We start from the raw sequence: 18,912 nt of genomic DNA, 5'->3' as shown, positions 1-18,912 counted from the left end.
GGTATCTATGTAGCGGAGGCAGGAATCAAAAACCTCCAAAGATAAATCCAGGGTCTGTTAGACCATACAGAATCCCCAAGAGGTAGGCTGTCAGGTAAGAGAGATCTGACACTAACGCACGTGTGTACATGGAAGTGAAAAAACAACATGATGGGTAGTTGCCAAAGGTGCCAGGGGTGTGATGATAGACCCAGCAGTGACTAAATAAATACAGTCACCAGTGCCGAAAATGTTGCTCTATTTTTGTTTCCTCACTGCTGTGATGTTTTAAATATTCTGGAACAAAGATTTGTTTTTTATAAGGATGTCTATGGTCCCTCGGATATCTTTAGATAGAATATGTTGGAGAAACTTTTTTCTTTCTTATCAGTGAAAAAAAACTGATGAAACCAATGGCACGATGATTACTCACTGATGAAACTCGGTCCGTTTTTCTCAAATGTCAAAAAACTAACGTTTGAATGAAACCTTGGACAAATGGGAAGTCGTCTTGAAGTCTCACACAATATGGTCGTAAGTGCACTAAGACCTCGTATGTTATATACATTCGACATAGCAATAATGCAATGCAGAATAATTCATTTGTTCATTATTTGCACATGTCATAGGGCTCGCAGAATGCTTTGTATCTTTTGTGATTTTTTGCTTTTACTGTGTTAAACTGTGTCTCCTAAGAAAACCTGATTGTCAGAAAGGGTTCACCAATTTATAACAAATGAGAAGAAATAACGCAGCTTGCCAACAGCATTTTCCTTCAGCCTGGTGTTATCCAAATTACATTTTGATATTATTTTGTGAAATGTTTCTTTGCGATTCACAAGTATGATTACTCTTCCTTGGCATTGTAGGGATGCAGCCACCATCTTCCATGACGCCAACTATTCTTTTGTCTAAAGACCAGACGTCTCAACTGGTTATAGGTGGTTCAGGTGGTTTAAGGATAGTTGGTGCGACTGCACAGGTAAGTGTATAAGTAAGGATAAAGTTAGATAAGAAGGAAATTTCAATTCAACTTTTCTATAGAGTATATATTCAGAAATAAATAGTAAAGCTGAATACAAGGATTGGGTAATTGTTGAGGGGCTAAGCCTTGACAAATTCATTATTTGCAGTATATAGTGTAAACTTATCCTCACACAGAAACTTTGCGTTTTTTTTTGTTTTGGCTCCCGCTCCTGAGAAAAAATGCTGACCAAAACTGATAGTGGGGCCGTGGCCATACTGAAAGTCGTAGCTTTATCCAATTTTGAAAAAATGTTGAAAATCAATATAATTTATATCTTTTTCGGAGAAAAAATAAGTGACTAACAACAATCTTTATGACAGTTTTTTTTATATTTATGAATGGAGAAAAACAACCAACCGTAATGACCCTAATAAATGACAATGGCCATAATGAATTAACACATATAGCTAAAATGTGTAATCAATTCACCAAAGAGAAAAACTCACCTGTTTTGTCCAGACTGCAGGAATACACAGTATGTATATAGCAATGCAATACAATATGCAAAAAGGAAACAGGGCCAAACAATACAGAAAAAAGGGCTGAACAATTTGCAAGAAAAGAAAGGAAAGGCACAAGATGCTCAGTGCATTGTTCATAAAACAAGGGCCCGGCATTTTTACTTGCATCCGCGCAAATTGTACATCCAAAGAATCAGGTCATGCAAAGTGCGCCTCTGAAGCCAGGAAGTGTACGTCCGGCTACAGAGGCGCATTGACGCTGCTGAAATGTGAGGAGTGCATGGCAAGATTCGCAAAAGCTGGCGATGACGCCGCTCCTGCAAATTATGTTATCATGATAACAAGGGCGTGATAACATGGAAAGATGGAAAGAAGAACGACTAGTTTTAGGAAACTAACGCCCCATTGACTAGTCAAAGCTCTAATTAGCATAGAAAAAGCGGACCTTATAAATGTTTTTTTCAAACATTGATTTAACTGAATAACATTATACAGGGCTGGCTAGGCAGGGAGTTTAGTCATATGCATGTGAATGCTGCTGAGTTGGAGGGCATGGAGACCTGACAGGTTCCCTTTAAATTAGCTAAAATAAATAAATAGCAAAGCTTCTTCTATTCATTACAATGTTATAGTAATACAACAGGGCAATTCATTAGCCAAGTACTGTGTTTTAAGGCATACATCAAAATTATGAAACAAGGGAGGAGAAAATGCCAGTCACTAATGTAAACATAAATATATCCTTTATTAAATAATATAATTAATTAAAAATAGTTAAAAAGAAGAACAAGAACAAAACTGATATCGTATTGACAAAATGGCTACAATAAGTTACATAGACTGTGAAAAACAGTATATATAGTCATGTTGAATGTAGTATGTGTGACGCTAGTACCTACTTATGGACACGCCATGAGGTGGGGAAGTCAGGGAGTCCAAGATCAAAAGCCAGGAGGGTATGTCATAAACAGAGGGGTGAGGCAAAGGTGTAGTCAGGTAACAGTCTGGGGTCAGAATTCCAAGAAGGTAGCGGATCAAGACAAAGGAGCTAGGCAAACGGATGGTCAAAGGCAAATCCAAGGTCGGTCAACAAAGATCAAAATACTAGAACTCAAAGCACAAAGCAAAAACACACGAAACCAAGCAGAGCTACAACTGGCAGAGATAAGAGGCAGCCAGCCAGCTAAATACCCTGGGAATCATTCCGAACAGGAGACAACTGTAGGAAACCCAGCTCGCCACGGCCCTGATTGGGCGACTGGACTGTCACTCACCACACTAACAGCTCAGCATGCCCAAGTCTCAGATTGGACAGCTGAGTTGTCTATCACAATACTGACAGCTCAGCATGCCCCTGCCCCAGATTGGATGGCTGAGCTGCCACTCACCACACTGAGAGGAGGAATCGTGACAGTATATCTCAGCGGCTGAATTGGCTAATGTCTCAAACAAAATATGTACTCATTATGTATTGTAATATAACTGTTAATAAATAAAAATAGTGACGGAAATATATACACATGTGGCATAAATATGTCGTGTAGTAATGTTAATATTAAGTACAAGATCACTCATATGAGTTTACATATGAGTATATAGAGAGAAAAATAGAATACGTCTGAAGAGCAGTTTGCAAGTATATTAAATGACTCAGCTGCTGAAAAAGACAAATAACACAGAGATAAAATTATTGTCTCAAAGTAAAGCCATTTTAGAAGAATATAGCTACCCATCCATGAGACAATGCACCCAACACAAGTTTCACTTAGGCTTCATCTGGGGCATATTTCTGTCACTACTTTTATTTATGAACAGTTATATTACAATACATAATGCGTTACGTATTTTGTTTGGGACATTAGCCAATTCAGCCGCTGAGACATACTACAATCAACACGACTATATATATACTGTTTTTCACAGTCCATGTAACTTATTGTAGCCATTTTGTCAATAACATGTCTGTTTTGTCCTTGTTCTCCGTTTTAAGTGTTTTTAATTAATTATATTATTTAATAAAGGATATATTTATACTTTACATTTGTGTCTGGCATTTTCTCCTCCCTTGTTTCATTACAATGTTAATTACGGACAGCACATAGATGGTACACTGATGCCATCTGTGCACAGTCTGTGATTTTCATGGACCCATAGAATTGTATGGGTAATTTTGATCAGTGGCTCAAAAACGGACATGTGTCAGTGATTTTTTTTGTGGACACACAATGCACAAAATACCATGGACATGTGAACAGCCCTATGGAATAAAATGGGTAGGGGTTCTGTCTGTTAAAATTACAGATAGAACACGTGACTCAAGGATGTCTGAATAAAGCCTAGAATGAGGACTAATGCACTTCTGTATGTTATGTAACAAGTTCTTTTTGTTAATTGCCTCTGAGGTTTAATCGAGCTGTACATTATGCTGTGATTCTGTGATTACTGACAATACTTGGTTTCCACTCATCTTCAGTGAAATATTTATCTTCTTTTTAGGCCATTATGAACAAGTTGTGGTTCGGCTACAACATGACGGAAGCGATCTCAGCTCCTGTGTTCCATGTACAACTGGACAATTCACTGGACTTTGAGGAATCATTCAGTCCGGTAAGCAGGGGCTACTACTAGGAATTTTAGGTTGGCTGCTGGTGCTGCTGATGGTAACATGGTGCATGCAATTTGCATTTAATATATCATGCTGATTTGATGTATGAAAGGGAGTTTAAAAAAATGTTATTGACTTTTTCCCCTAAATTATTTTATTTTTAACTTTTTTAGTACTTAAACATTGATACATCTTTGGATCAGTGGCATATTACACTGCACTATTTCTGTATTACAATGTGTTACAATGACACGCAGCCAATTCTACATTGCTACTGGCAGGGACTTATGAATTTCTGTATCTGGCAGCCTCTAAGGTCATTGTCATGTCTCTGGTTGACATAGCAGTCATCAACATCCAACTATTGCATCACGAGTTTAAAGGGTGTGTGATGTAGTACAAGGGGAGTCCCCTTCCTCTGTCAATCACTGCGATGGGCAATTAAATTTCACAAGGGACCACATGAGACATCGTGACTGTTGTAGAGAGCCAAACCAACGAGCCAAACTTAATTTTGCTCAATATTATTATAGTTATTTTATATTCATTGTTTGCACTTATTTTTAATTAATAAAATTAAGTTTGATGACTCGCTGCTGGTAATATATGTTACGGTTGGGGGGGTTATTGTAACATGTACTCTTACAGTAGCAGCTAATCAAAACCGTGTAATATACTACATTTTATAAAGTTTGTAAAAAGCTACTGTATTTCAACCTTAAATCTATATAAGTATACATGTGCCCAAAAAGAGTACCGTATATATAAAAAAACAGTATGTATAATCCTACTCTTCATATATAAAAAATACAGGTTAGTTTCTGGTAACATTAGGACAGGTCAACTGCGTTCACATTACGCCACCTAGTGGATGTTTCCTAATCAGTAGAGTATGACAAATTCCATAGTTTTTCGTATGAAATATGATGCATCACTACTACTGAATTAATTCATCCTTGCTTTGGTCCGGGTGATTTTTTTTAATGTTTTAACCCCCCTTTTTTTGCTATTGACTCATTGTATTTATTATTAACTGTGTGTGTCCACTCTTCCTGTGCAGTGCCATCAAATAACCAATGGTTGTATAATAAAGGCTTTTTTAATTGATCCCAAAGACTTCTGTCGTTTACATGACCATTATGTTCAGGTTTTTTCTTTTTGGGCATATGTATCTTTTCCGAATGGTCTGCCATTCTATGGTCTAGGCAGATATGTCAATTTTGTGTGACTGATACTCTAATTTCTTGAATATGTATTGACATATATGATCTGCAGAGTCCAGTATCTGTTCTAATAAGTATACATGTACCTTGATCAACAGCTCCCTCACACAGTTTGATGCCCCCCACACAGTATGATGCCCCCACAGCCCCTTTGCACTGTATTTTTCCCTAAGACCACCCCCTTGCACATTATTAGGTCCCCACACAGCCCCCTTACACAGTATTATGTCCACACAATTTCTTATTATGTCCCCACAGCACAGGCTCAATGATGGAAGAGGGAGGTGATACAGGTACCGGTGAAAGTGAGACACCGGGTGTGTGGTGCACGACGCTACTGTATCCAGCCCTTTGGTCCACAGGCGACACTCCGGAACCGCCAAAGGGCTACATTAGGCCCGCAGTCTACACTTTGGCCAGGTGTGGCCTGCACCATGTGTTATCATTGAATCCAATATGACCTATTATCTTAGTTTTAAAAATCCACTTTGCTGCATTGTGCAGTAGAAGTTAATGCCTATCTCCCCTTGCAATGAAATTAGAAAATTGTTGAGTCCTGCAAAAGGCAACAACACTGGTTCACTCTCATGAACCTCTTGCATTTGTAGATGAAATGTGTTGCACCTATGCGTGTATTAATTTTTGTTAATAAATGTTTTTTTGAATATCTTAGGAACACTAAAAGCCAGATTTATTAAAACTGGTATGGCACACACACCAGTTTTAATGAAAAGGCGTTTTTTAGAGTAGAATGTGCTAAATTACTTAAGAAGCTCACACCACTTAATGAATTTTGTACATCGTATCAATGAAAAAGAAAATCACCAGCTCAACTTGGGATTTTGGAGAGCCTGGAGCAGAAGCTGTTACAAGGTGGTGATCGATTGAAAAAAGAGGTGGGCTTGTCCAGCTTAATCCAAATGGGTTAAAATTAGCACTTTATTTCAAATATTCATAGAAGAGTGGTGAAAGGGTACTGATCACTTACGCATTTCAAACACTATATGCGTTCTTAATCATGATGTCGGTGTGCTGCCCGACTTTTTGTTAGACAACACTCAGACCCATCTTTAAGTCCTATTTTGATCCTCAACATCAGATCAGTTTAGGACATGCTTTTAGTTTTTTATCATATCAGTGATTTTCATGGATGCGAGAATGGACAAGTGACACTCTATTGGTCTGGGTACTGTCTGATAAAAAATCGGACAGCACTCGGACATTACACACGGATGTGTGATTGAACAAGTGACACCCCATGGGTCTGAGTGCTGTCCGATAAAATATCCATTGATGTATCCTGACACTACAAAAATATGCCTTCATGGAAATTGACATACTATGTGTCTTTTATACCTAAAACGTCCATGTTTCCTGTCTGAAATTGTTGCTATAGAGGCTATGATTTTCTTGCTGGGTGACCAAGTGTCATTATGAAACCTTAGTCTAAATATTATTTGTATGTGGGTGAAGAGGTGGTGATAAATTATTGTGTATCCGAAAATGTGTATTCATCATCGGGATAAGGGTACAAATATACCAACATATTTTACTGTCCGTGTTATGGCCACAATGCCAGTCGAATGCGCAGGTCTCCTAAACTAAACCAACATCTCATACCTGATTATGCAGCTGTCAGCTCAGGTTAGGAGACCATCGGTCAGAATGGGCATTGCAGCCATAACTTGGACTGTAAAATAGGATTATGTGAAAGCACCATTATAGAGATAAAATAGGCAACGTTGGAATGGCTGCATGGGGCCCTGATTATGGAGCTGTATGGGGCTCAAGATTTTCTAATGGATTTCCCTGGTGCAACACGTTTAGTCAAACAGATGTAAGAGGTTCATGGTAGTGAGCCAGCACTGTTGTTGGGATTTGCAGGACTCGAAAATGTTCTTTTTTCACCACAAGGGGGAGATAAGAATCCAGCGTGCTTTACTTTGCAGTATAATTAACAATTGGATTCAATGATAAGTGATCCAGGCGTATTTTTATAGTTTTGTTGTTACAATGTATCCATCATTGTCTGGTTACAACAATAATTGTTCTTTATCATGTATCAATTTTTTCTCATGACGATATACTAGTTTACATATCTTTAAAATGATACTTAATAATTACGTCATGTTGTAAGAGATTCCTTTCCATAGAAGCATAATTGAATGCAAAATGGCAATAACCAGGTTATGCCGCCTGTCACCCCTCTCCCTGGTTTCGTTTTGCTGTTTTTAAATTGGCTATTTAATTAAGAATATGGATTTTATCCATTGGTGATTTTATCCATTGGTGATTTATCTATTGGTGATTTATCCATTGGTGATGCTATAGTATGGTTTGCTCATGGCTGGGGCTGCTACTTTGGCCACGACACGATGTTGCAGGGCCAAAGATCTCTCTATGCTGCTGCTATGTTTCTCCCTAACATAAGAGAATGTTAACCAGCAAGATGCTGTGCATGTTTGCTACTTGCAAACAAGGGCTACATGGGGACTCTGCCCATGGAATACAAGTAAATGGGGTTGCATAGTCATTCCAAGGTTACAGTTATTGTGACAAGCAAGTCGCAGAAAATCCAACCGGGTCTGATTGGCTTGTTGCGGTTACCTCGGGGTCACAATAGGACCCCATTCACTTGTACTGTGTTGCGATGCAGCAGCGACACCTAGCAATCTTTGTCCACACGACTTATGTCATGGCCAAAGTTGCCGTGTATCCCCAAACTACAGGAAAAAAGCTGGTTTTAATTTCTTTCAACTTCCTAGTCGCAACCCAATCATGTTCACTTACATTATGGTGCAGTGTAGATAAAGTCTCAATACCTGTATAAAGTCAAGTTATAATGAATAAACGAAAACATATTTTCTGCAATATATTGCAAGCGCGTATATAAGCAAACAACTGCAGCGGCTTTTAATTGATTGTTGAAAAATGACTTCATTTTGCAGAACATCAGTTTCACCTGCAAAACTGTGCAGACATCACAATCTGACATATGGTTTTGTATGTGAAACAGCGGTCCAGTACAATCCATAGTATTACCGATGTTTGTCTATAGGCAGGGGCATACATAGGAATCATGGGGCCCCATAGCAGAAGCTCTAATTAGGCCCCACCCCAAAGAAAAAAATAATTAATATTCGGCGGGGTCACAGAAGAGCATATCTCACAACTTTGCAATCTTTACAAAGTAATTTTCCTCCTACTGAAGCCCTAGATTCCACTTTCATTGCCCCCATAAAGCATGATGCCAACAAAAGTGCCCCACAAACACTGTGATACCCCCACAGTGAATTCCTCCACAGTACCGTCCACATGCATAATATGATGACCCTACTATACCCCACCTTAACTCCCTCAGCAAAGTATGGTGACCTTAACACAATATGATCCCCCACAGAGCCCTCCATGCAGTATAATGGGCCTACATACAGTATAATGGCCCCACACCTCTCTACATTGTATAAAGGCTCGCACACAGCCCTCCACACAGTATGATAGACCCCACACAAACCTTCACACTGTAAAACTGCTTGCATACAGTATAATCACCCTCACATAGCCCTCCATAAAGTATGAAGGCTATGAAGGCTTCGACATAGCCCTCCAAATATTACAATGGCCCCCACATAGCCCTCCATATAGTATACCGGGCCCCACGTTGCCTTCCATATTGAATAATGCACTCCCCATAGGCCTCCATATAGTATAATGCACTCCCTATAGGCCTCCTCATAGTATAATGCAATCCCTAAAGTCCTTCATATAGTATAAATCACCCCATAGTCCTCCATATAGTATAATGCACCCCATAGTCCTCCATACATATGACTCGCCCCCTGGGCCATGGGGTACTCGGAACCGGGCAATAGGGAGACGATGGGGGTAGTAGTGGCGACCCGCTCCCGTGGCACAGGGTGGTCAGACCAGTGGCAGTCTTTTAGATGTTTGAGATAATGTCCGACTACGCCACCCGTGGATTGCGGTTATTAGGAACCGCCGCTGCAGGGCAGACCGCTGGGGCCGATGATGTATGCAGCTGGGATGGTATGACTCCCCACGGGAGGAGTACGGCCCCAGGGCAGTGTAGTGGATGGTGGGAGTGATGGTGGTGAGAGTCCCAGTACTGGTAGTGCCGGAGGAGCGAAAAAGCACACAGACAACGTACTGCAGTCCAGGGTCTTTACTCACGGTTAATATCCTAGTCACTTCAGCTGGTAAGGACTTCCCGAGCCGTGCTGCGTCCACCAGGTGAGGGGCTCGGTCAACTCCCAGGCAGCTCAGGAGTATAGCTCAGGACCCCCTTCAATCCTTCCTCTGGCCTGCCTCGCCAGTGACCCACTTTTGTCCAGCTGCTGCGGAACTGCGCGGGTAAACGTGGGCCCCGTTCCCCGCTGCCCTATATGGTGCCTTCCTAGCAGGTTTGATGAGGTGTCGCACCAATAAATGATCACGACGTCCGGTCTTTGGCTGAGGGTAGTTTCTCCTCCACCAACTTGGGATCCGGCACCCTTAATCTGCCTGACCCTTCACCCTGTATTCTCGTGGGTTCTTAGGGTCCCTTCTTCCTTCTTGTTCTTGAGCCCTTCTGTTTCTTTCTCTTCTTTTCCCTTCTCTGTTCCTCCTTCTTCTCCTTTCTCGTGGAGCTGGGCTGAGAAGTAATCCCAGCTCCCCTTCACCTCCTCTCTCTCTCCACTCTCCTCCTCGGCCTCTCCCTAGGCCTACTCTGGAGTAGAGCTCCTACAGAGCCTCTACTCCCTGTCTTCTCCTCTCTCTGCACAGACTGAACGACCTCCTGTCCTAAGATGGTGCCCACCTTTTATACCTCCCTCTAGCCATGAGCCCAGGTGACCAGCAACCAATGGGCTCCTACCTACGCTCAGGAACCAACCCCTATCTGCTCCTACATCACTTGGTATACCTCCCCCCTCCCCACTCCAGCCAGGGACATGGTCTGTCGTACCTGCATTTCTGTCTAATGGGAGTACCGTTGAGCTGTCCCTCGGAAATGGGGTGAGTGTGCTGTATGCAGCTAACTGAGCCCTGGTCCATACTCCATCCTTACCCGGGAGTGGAATACCACACCTCTGGCAGAGGTGCAATACCCCTGTAGCGGCCGAACCCTTGGGGCGCTACACATATACTGCAATCCCCATTGTACTCCATACAGTATAATGCTGTGCCCATGGTCCTACATACTGTAGACTGCACTCCCCATAGTCCTAAATACTGTATAATGCTCTCCCCATAGTCCTCCATATAGTATACTGCACTCAGTATAGTTCTGAATACAGTATGCTGCACTCCCCATAGTCCTCCTTACAGTGTACTGCACTCCCTATAGTCCTCCATACAGTATACTGCACTCCCCATAGTCATCCATACAGTATACTGCACACTCCTTAGTCCTCCATAGAGTATACTGCACTCCCCATTGTCCTGTATACAGTATACTGCACTCCCCATTGTCCTGTATACAGTATACTGCACTCCCCATAGTCCTCCATACAGTATACTGCACTCTCCATAGTCCTCCATACAGTATACTGCACTCTCCATAGTCCTCCATACAGTATACTGCCCTCCCCATAGTCCTCCATACAGTATACTGCACTTCCCATAGTCCTCCATACAGTGTACTGCGTATACTGCACTCCCCATAGTCCTCCATACAGTATTATAACCACCACAATGTACTTACTGATTTAAAAACAAACAAACACACGAAACAAACAATATTCACCTCTCCTCCTCGTTCCCTCGCTGCTCCAGTCTCTGCAGCAAGCGTTCTGAAGCACTGCACACCTCAGCATAGCTGGCGCCATGTAGTGACGTCTTCGCGCCTGCTGAGCTGAGACGTCAGACACCGAGGAAGAATTATGGAGGAGGGAGCGTCAGCAGCTGTTCCCTCCTCCATCATTGCTTTCAACTATATTGGCATCCATGACCGGGTACGGCCAGTATGGCTTTCTTACCGTATTTAACTGGTTCCACCTTCTCCAACACTACACCTTACCCCCCCCCCCACGAATAAAAACACTTCAATACAGGATTCTTTGGATAAATTTGGCCACAGCGGCCATTTTATTAACAAACAAACATTAACATATTAACCATAATAATAATACCAGATAAATTTAGAGGGGAGGGTTCTTTGAGCTAATAGGTCTGGCTTTTATAACATGAAAGAAATCCAACTGCCATCTTACCCTCAGCCGTGCACCACCAGCTCGAGGGCACCATACTTCCACAATACGTGAAAGATTAATCACCTAAGAGCTCCCAGGGTAAAAACCCCGTCCAGAGGCCTGACCAAAAATTGCCAGACCACCCTCCATGTAACTTCAAATTACCCGGAATTCTCGCAAATTCCTTGTATCAACAAATCCGTACCAACTCCAAGAACCCTACCCCCCGCCAACCACACACAGCCCTGACGCCTCAGGCTCGTGAGCACCCCAACCCAAACAATGCCCTTTCGATCCCATCCTGTATTGCCAAAGCCCAGAGATCAATTCGGATGGCATTCAAATGAACACCATCAGCCATCCAAAAATTCCCCGTTCCGGACTCTATATCTAAATGTCTAATACTTACACCTCCATTCCTGGATACAAAGGTCCCTACGGCCCTATTCAACTTCACCCTCGCTCTATTGATCCCTTTTAAAGATCTAGCCGCCCTCCACTTTTGTCTAGGCACGATGTCTGACCACACCGTCAGCAACCCTGGAAAAGTTGTCCATAGCCTCAAAAGATCAAACCGAATGTCACGAATTAACTCCCTAACGGGCCTTGTTCCCTAATCGTTCCCACCGATATGAACCACCAAGATATCAGGTGCTCTATCCAACCGGGCCGCCTTGTGGAATTCGGACAAAAACCGACTCCACACCATCCCCTTAAAACCCAGCCAGCGGACAACAATCTGCTCCCTACCAAAACCCAGTTGCCTACCGTCCGGCCTTACATCGGCCCGCAGTGCCCCCCAATGCACGAACGAATGTCCGAAAATCCAGGCTAACAATGGACCAGCACCTAAAATGATTAACGAAAAAACATATTAACCTGCTTGACGAAATACTTTTGCCATCGCCTTATCATAAGTAATACCTCACATACGTAAGATAGCGGTCAGCATTCCACCTGCTGATGTGCTTTATCACCTCAGCACCCAAACCGCACCTATCTGCCTCTGACGCTGCGCCAATCCTAAACGAATGTGAGCCATATAATTCGTGGCTAAGCCCCAACTTGAGAATCCCTTTTTAAAGTACTGCAGTAAACTGAAAACGGGACAAAAACGTTCCGTCTTCATGGCATAGAAGCAGGCCCACTCTACCCGACCATAGTTGACAATATTCTTCCAAACATTTCCTTAGGCACATCATTGCCCCGTCCACCTTGTCCAACACCACATGCCTGCCTTTTCCAGCTTGATCCGTCTTAGAGTGTCTTAACCAAAAATCAATGCCCCCAACCCAATATCCCACATCCTCAGCCCGCAGTCCCCCCGCCCTGCTTTTACTTGGAGCCACCAATTCCCCAACTCGCATTGCGCCAAAGAAAGCTAACGAAAAAGCCAGCCTAAACAATGCCAACTCAAAACTAGAACTTCAAATCATCCTTAATACTGCACCCAAACCCTCTAACTCTTATGATCTGCAACATGTATTAAGGAAAGATAGGGGAAAGCTGTCCCTACAGTAAGACTAAGCTAAATCCCTACGATGTAGCGGGCTGCCTGTTCCTAGTGAACAGAGCCACCTTAGTCCTCAGCTAGTCTGAACGAAGACCTATAGAATTAAGGGAGGGGTCCCTAAAAGAACTAAGGACTGGGACAAAAATGGGACACCTCCTAAACAGAGAAGTTGTTGCAGAACACAAAAAGACAAACTGACAAAAATGTACTAGAGGTCCCAGAGGACCAAGCGAACTTGACAGAGAAAGGCACCGAAGCACCAGGCTAGAGAAACAATGAAACACTGAAGTCCAGCACAGCCACAAGGGCGGAGCTGGAAAATAAAGGCAGATGGTCACGTGACCGCAAAACGCAAGATGGAAAAAACAAACAGGAGGGTTCTAACAATCATCAAGCTTTACCGTACCGCCTTTTTCTTTTTCGGTCTGCACCGATACCGAAACCCCAGATGACACCACCTCGCTAGCAACCATTGACCCTTTCAGGCCCAGCCTGCTGCGCTGCTGCCTGCCCAGGCAATCAAGCTCTCACGGGCGAGACGCCCGTGTCGCCTGCTGTCCCACCTTCTAACCTCAACAAGACTTGCGACAGTGCTTAAAATATCACTAAGCCCCGGTACCTGTGCCCCACTCGGCCCACCCACATTCCTCGCATCGTTCCTCACTAAATAACTACTCTCTACCCCTTGCCATACAGCCCCTGCGGGCAACAAACCAGACATTTAATCATACTCACGTAGCTGCGCAGGTGCTATGTCCCCGCCAGCCAACAATCCTGAGTCCTGCCGATCCCGTGAGTTGTCTTTTCCTTGTTCGAAATCCGATCCTTCCGATTGGCGGCCATGCTCCAGGTCCGCGCCCCCGGCCTCCTCATCAACAGGGGGACCCGAGCGCCTGCCGCAGCCGCTGGTGCTCCCATGCCTGGAGTTCGCCTCCCGCTTGTCCTCACTCCGCTCCGCTTGGTAGGCCTGTGACGCCGACCGCCCCAGACCCGGACCGACCGGCCCGACCCATGCTGGATGGGATGTGCCTGCCAGGTGGCGCCACTCTGCCGCCCGCCGCGGACTGAAGAGTTGGGCCTGACGGTGCTGCTTCTCCCTGCTGCTGCCTGCCCTCCGATCGCTGCCGTGTGTTGAGTCTCCCGCTTCGTCTGGCAGGTACCCCGACAGGAGCATCGCCAGGGATACCTGCCGTTCCGGATGTCCGTCCTGCCGGCTCCACTGCTGTGCGCCTCAGATCAATTATGTTCCGCCGTGTCCAGGCAGATCCGCCTGATGCAGGAATGTCCCTCCTAGGTGCTGCCCTGACTTCCGGTCCAGGCAGCGCTGCTGACGCCGGCCGCACTTCCTTTGCGGCCCGCACTTCCTGTGGAGCCTGTGCTTCAGCGCCGGTCCCCGCCGTTCAGGACTCGCAGGCCGGCTGTGCGGATTCCTGCCGGTGCGAGCACGGCGGCGTGGCACCGCACTGTGCTGCTCGCCACCCGCAGGGTCCCGTGAGGGGCTCCGCAGCCGCCGCCTGCTGCCCGCAAGTACATTGGGCGACAGCCGCTCCGGAGGCCGCGATCTTCTGGATCTCCGGCTGGGACCCGGTGCCTCTTCCTCCGCACGTGCTGCCCCCAGCAAGGATGACAGCTGGGATGCCAGCCAGCCTGGATCTCTAACGGGCCAAGTCCCGCAGCTGGGCCACCAATGCCTCCACGGACTCCATAGAGGTAGGGGATTGTGACATATGGGGTCTTCTCTGTCCGAGTCCTACAGAAGAGTGGCCCTTCCCACACTATTCCCCATAGCCACACCTCAATCCTTATGGTGCCCGCCCCCTATACTTCAATACCCAATCCTAAACCCCCGCATCTTCCGAACTCAAATCCTCCCGGCCAATCCCGGTCATGGGGGCTTCCCTCTAGCTACGCCCGACTCCAGCCCCCTCCTGGATGCGAATACAGTTGAACATGCGATGATAGATGTCCTCCATACAGTATTATAACCTGTTATAACCTGACTCAGGGGCCCCATAGCTGCCTCGTGGTCTGCCACCATTGTCGCTATCATGCCACTTTTTATAGGGAATGAATGTTATATGCTTAATTTGTTTTACATCTATTGATGAAACTTGTTGTCTTTTACAGGCTATAAAGAAGGGTCTCCAGGAGAAAAGACATAACATTTCTGAATCTTTGTTTCGGCTCAATGTCGTTCAAGGAATTTACCAAGAGAAAAGCTGTTTATTCCCCTACTCGGACACTAGGAAGTCAGGGAAGGCTGCAGGTTATTAACACAGATAGATTTCCAAATATCGGTAGCTAAAGGAACAATCTCACATACAGGACTGTAATATTTGGACAAGGCAAACAGCATAAATGGTGGAGTACTGGCTGCATTATAAGTCATAAGTGCTACAGGAGCTTGACGTGGCTCCATTATGACCACAAGGTATATCCAGTCATTATTAGAACATTCAGGCTAATAGATTTCAGCACAACTTCAACTATATAATTGTATATAGGCGAAATCCAAATATAGTTCAGTGTAAAAATCCTTTAAAAAAGACTGTGTAGCTAAAACATAGCCCTGTCATCGGTTTAAAAGGCAACCTGTCTGTACGTTTTTACATATGGAAGTACTGTAGTGGTATGGCTGTGTAGACACTTACCCCCAACAGAAATTGTACTCTTTTTGTAGAGATCTTGTGTGTCAGTATTTAGAAATATACAACAGAAGTCATATACATATCCAGCTATGGTGTGTCATTGCCTTCAAAGTTCTATGACTTGCCCCCAATGCACTTCCAGTATAATTTGCATATGGATTCACCAAATTTAGCTTGACTGACACATCAGATTTCTACAAAGCAAGTATCATTTCTATTGGACAAGCGTTTACACGGCCATACCACTACTTCCATATGAAGAAATGTGCTGACTGGGTCCCTTTATATTTTGAAGGCTCAATAAATTATACATTTTGCTGAAATCTAGATCCTATATTTTATAGTGCGAGAAACTCAGAACATTTACATAGTCATGTTTACAGTAATGGTTTCATATTTTATCATTTAGACTATTGAACTTTTTATTGTAATTGCTATTCCACTTTATAATAATCAACAGTGGCAGTAAATTGTGCTCTCAAAAATCATTTAAGAAATTTTAACTCACCTAATCCATTAATATGACCATGTAGTCAGGGGCGTAACAATCGCCGTTGCGGGTGAGGGGCCCACCGACGCCAGCGCAAACTTCAGCGGCTGGCTTCAGAAGAGGATGCTATGTGGCATAGGAGTGGAGATAAGGTGAGTATAATCGTTTATTTTTTTCTATTCATTAAAGAACAGTGGCAGAATGAGCGACATATACCAGCACTGGAACATGTATACCAGGATGGGGCTTATATACATAGTAACAGTTTTTAAGGTTGAAGGAAGACTAAGTCCATCTAGTTCAACCCATAGCCTAACATGTTGATCCAGAAGAAGGCAAAAAAAAAACATGTGGCAAACACTAAGCTCCACATTGGGGGAAAAAATTCCTTCCTGACTCCATACGGTAATCAGACTAGTTCCCTGGATCAACGCCCTATCAAGGAATCTAGTATATATAACCTGTAATATTATACTTTTGAAGAAAGGCATCCATGCCCTTCTTAAATTTTAGTAGTGAATCACTCATTACAACATCATGCGGCAGAGAGTTCCATAGTCTCACTGCTCTTACAGTAAAGAATCCGCGTCTGTGATTATGATTAAACCTTCTTTCCTCCAGACGTAGAAGATGCCCCCTTGTCCCCGTCTCAGGCCTCAGAGTAAAAAGATCAGTAGAAAGGTCTTTGTACTGTCCCCTCATATATTTGTACATAGTAATAAGATCACCCCTAAGCCTTCGTTTTTCCAAGCTAAATAAACCCAAGTTTAATAACCTGTCTTGGTATTGCAGACCCCCCAGTCCTCTAATAACCTTGGTCACTCTTCTCTGCACCCGCTCTAGTTCAGCTATGTCTTTCTTATACACCGGAGACCAGAACTGTACACAGTATTCTAAGTGTGGTCGCACTAGTGACTTGTATAGAGGTGAAATTATGTTCTCCTCATGAGCATCTATGCCTCTTTTAATGCATCCTATTATTTTATTTGCCTTTGTAGCAGCTGCCTGACACTGGCCACCAAACGTGAGCTTGTCGTCCACCAATACACCCAGGTCTTTTTCAGTTACAGTTTTGCCCAGTGTTTTACAATTAAGCCTATAATTATACATTTTATTTCCTCTGCCCAAGTGCATTACCTTACATTTATCCCCATTAAAGCTCATTTGCCATTTATCAGCCAAAGCTTCTAGTTTACATAGATCCTCCTGTAATATAAAATTGTCCTCCTCTGTATTGATTACCCTGCAGAGTTTAGTGTCATCTACAAATATTGAAATACTACTCTGTATGCCCCCTACAAGGTCATTAATAAATATGTTAAAAAGAAGCGGGCCCAATACTGACCCCTGTGGTACCCCACTGTTAACTGAGACCAAGTCTGAGTGTGTTCCATTAATAACCACCCTTTGTTTCCTATCACTGAGCCAGTTCTTAACCCACATACATATATTTTCCCCTATCCCCATTGTTCTCATTTTATGTATCAACCTTTTGTGTGGAACCGTATCAAAAGCTTTTGAAACATCCATATACACAACATCCACTGCATTTCCTTGGTCCTGTCCGGAACTTACCTCTTCATAAAAGCTGATCAGATTAGTTTGACAGGAACGGTCCCTCGTAAACCCATGTTGATATTGGGTCATGAGGTTATTCTTCTTCAGATACTCTAGTATAGCATCTCTTAGGAAACCCTCCAGGATTTTACCCACAGTAGAGGTTAAGCTTACTGGCCTATAATTTCCAAGTTCAGTTTTTGTCCCCTTTTTGAATATTGGCACCACATTTGCTATACGCCAGTCCTGTGGTACAGACCCTGTTATTATGGAATCTTTAAAGATTAAAAATAATGGTCTGTCTATGACGTTACTTAATTCCTGCAGTACTCGCGTGTGTATCCCATCCGGTCCTGGGGATGGGGTCTAGGATAAGGGATATATATATATATATATATATATATATATATATATATATATATATATATATATATATATATATATATATATATATATATATATATATATATATATTATATATATATAATATATATATATACCAGGATGAAGCCCAGGATAAGGGCATGTATACCAGGGTGGGAAACATATATACCAGGATGGGCCAAGGATGGGAAACGTATATATCAGGATGGGGAACATATATATCAGGATGAGGAACATATATAACAGGATGGGGCTCAGTATGGGGAACATATATACCAGGATGGAGGTCATATATACCAGGATGGGGAACATATATACCAGGATGGAGGACATACATATATTGTAAGGCAGCGGCTTTTGTGTCCATGTGACAATGAGGCAGTGATCCAAGAAAGTTCAACTTAAACATCTTTATTTTCAAACTCACAAAATAAACCAGAACTTTTATCCTCCGGTTCGCAGCCGGAGCGTCTGTATCAGTCCGTTGCCGTAGGCGACTGCACCACCGTATCAATCATGGGTGTGTCAGTAGCTTTGCCTTCTCTGGCCTGAGTTCAGACTCACACAGACTTATTCTGCATAGAGCCTTTCTTACTTTGCATTGCAACCACAGCTGTGGCTGTGATTACAATGCTCTCCACTGGGTTTAGTATGCTTGTATGCATATCTATGCGCCTTCCCTCCTCAATGTTCCACTGAGAAACTAAAGTTTTGCAGTGACAGAAACCATCTGGTGACCCAAGCATTCCTCTTCTTAGCATTTCTCATCCAGACCAAGGGTGAATGGTCCTTTATCAAGCAAACTGACGCCCGAGTAAATAATAACATAGGGACTCC

General features: G+C 43.5%; 1 protein-coding gene across 4 annotated transcripts in view; it reads left to right on the top strand.

The window, feature by feature from the left end:
- GGT5 (gamma-glutamyltransferase 5) overlaps positions 1–18,151 on the top strand; it is a 340,283-nt gene extending 322,132 nt beyond the window's left edge. For all 4 annotated transcript variants that reach the window (XM_073674260.1, XM_073674242.1, XM_073674251.1 and 1 more), the window contains exons 11-13: positions 849–961; positions 3,964–4,074; positions 15,124–18,151. In XM_073674260.1, coding sequence (XP_073530361.1) covers positions 849–961; positions 3,964–4,074; positions 15,124–15,270 — 371 coding nt within the window. In that variant the 3' untranslated portion in view covers positions 15,271–18,151. The remainder of the gene's footprint in view (positions 1–848; positions 962–3,963; positions 4,075–15,123) is intronic.
- Positions 18,152–18,912: the final 761 nt, after the last annotated feature.

The sequence above is a fragment of the Phyllobates terribilis genome, unplaced genomic scaffold (assembly GCF_046119375.1).
Source record: "Phyllobates terribilis strain yellow unplaced genomic scaffold, ASM4611937v1 Scaffold_1__5_contigs__length_1240528914, whole genome shotgun sequence".
NCBI classification, from domain to species: domain Eukaryota; kingdom Metazoa; phylum Chordata; class Amphibia; order Anura; family Dendrobatidae; genus Phyllobates; species Phyllobates terribilis.
The sequence above is the reverse complement of the archived record's forward strand: the minus strand, read 5'-3'. Positions and strand labels throughout refer to the sequence as shown.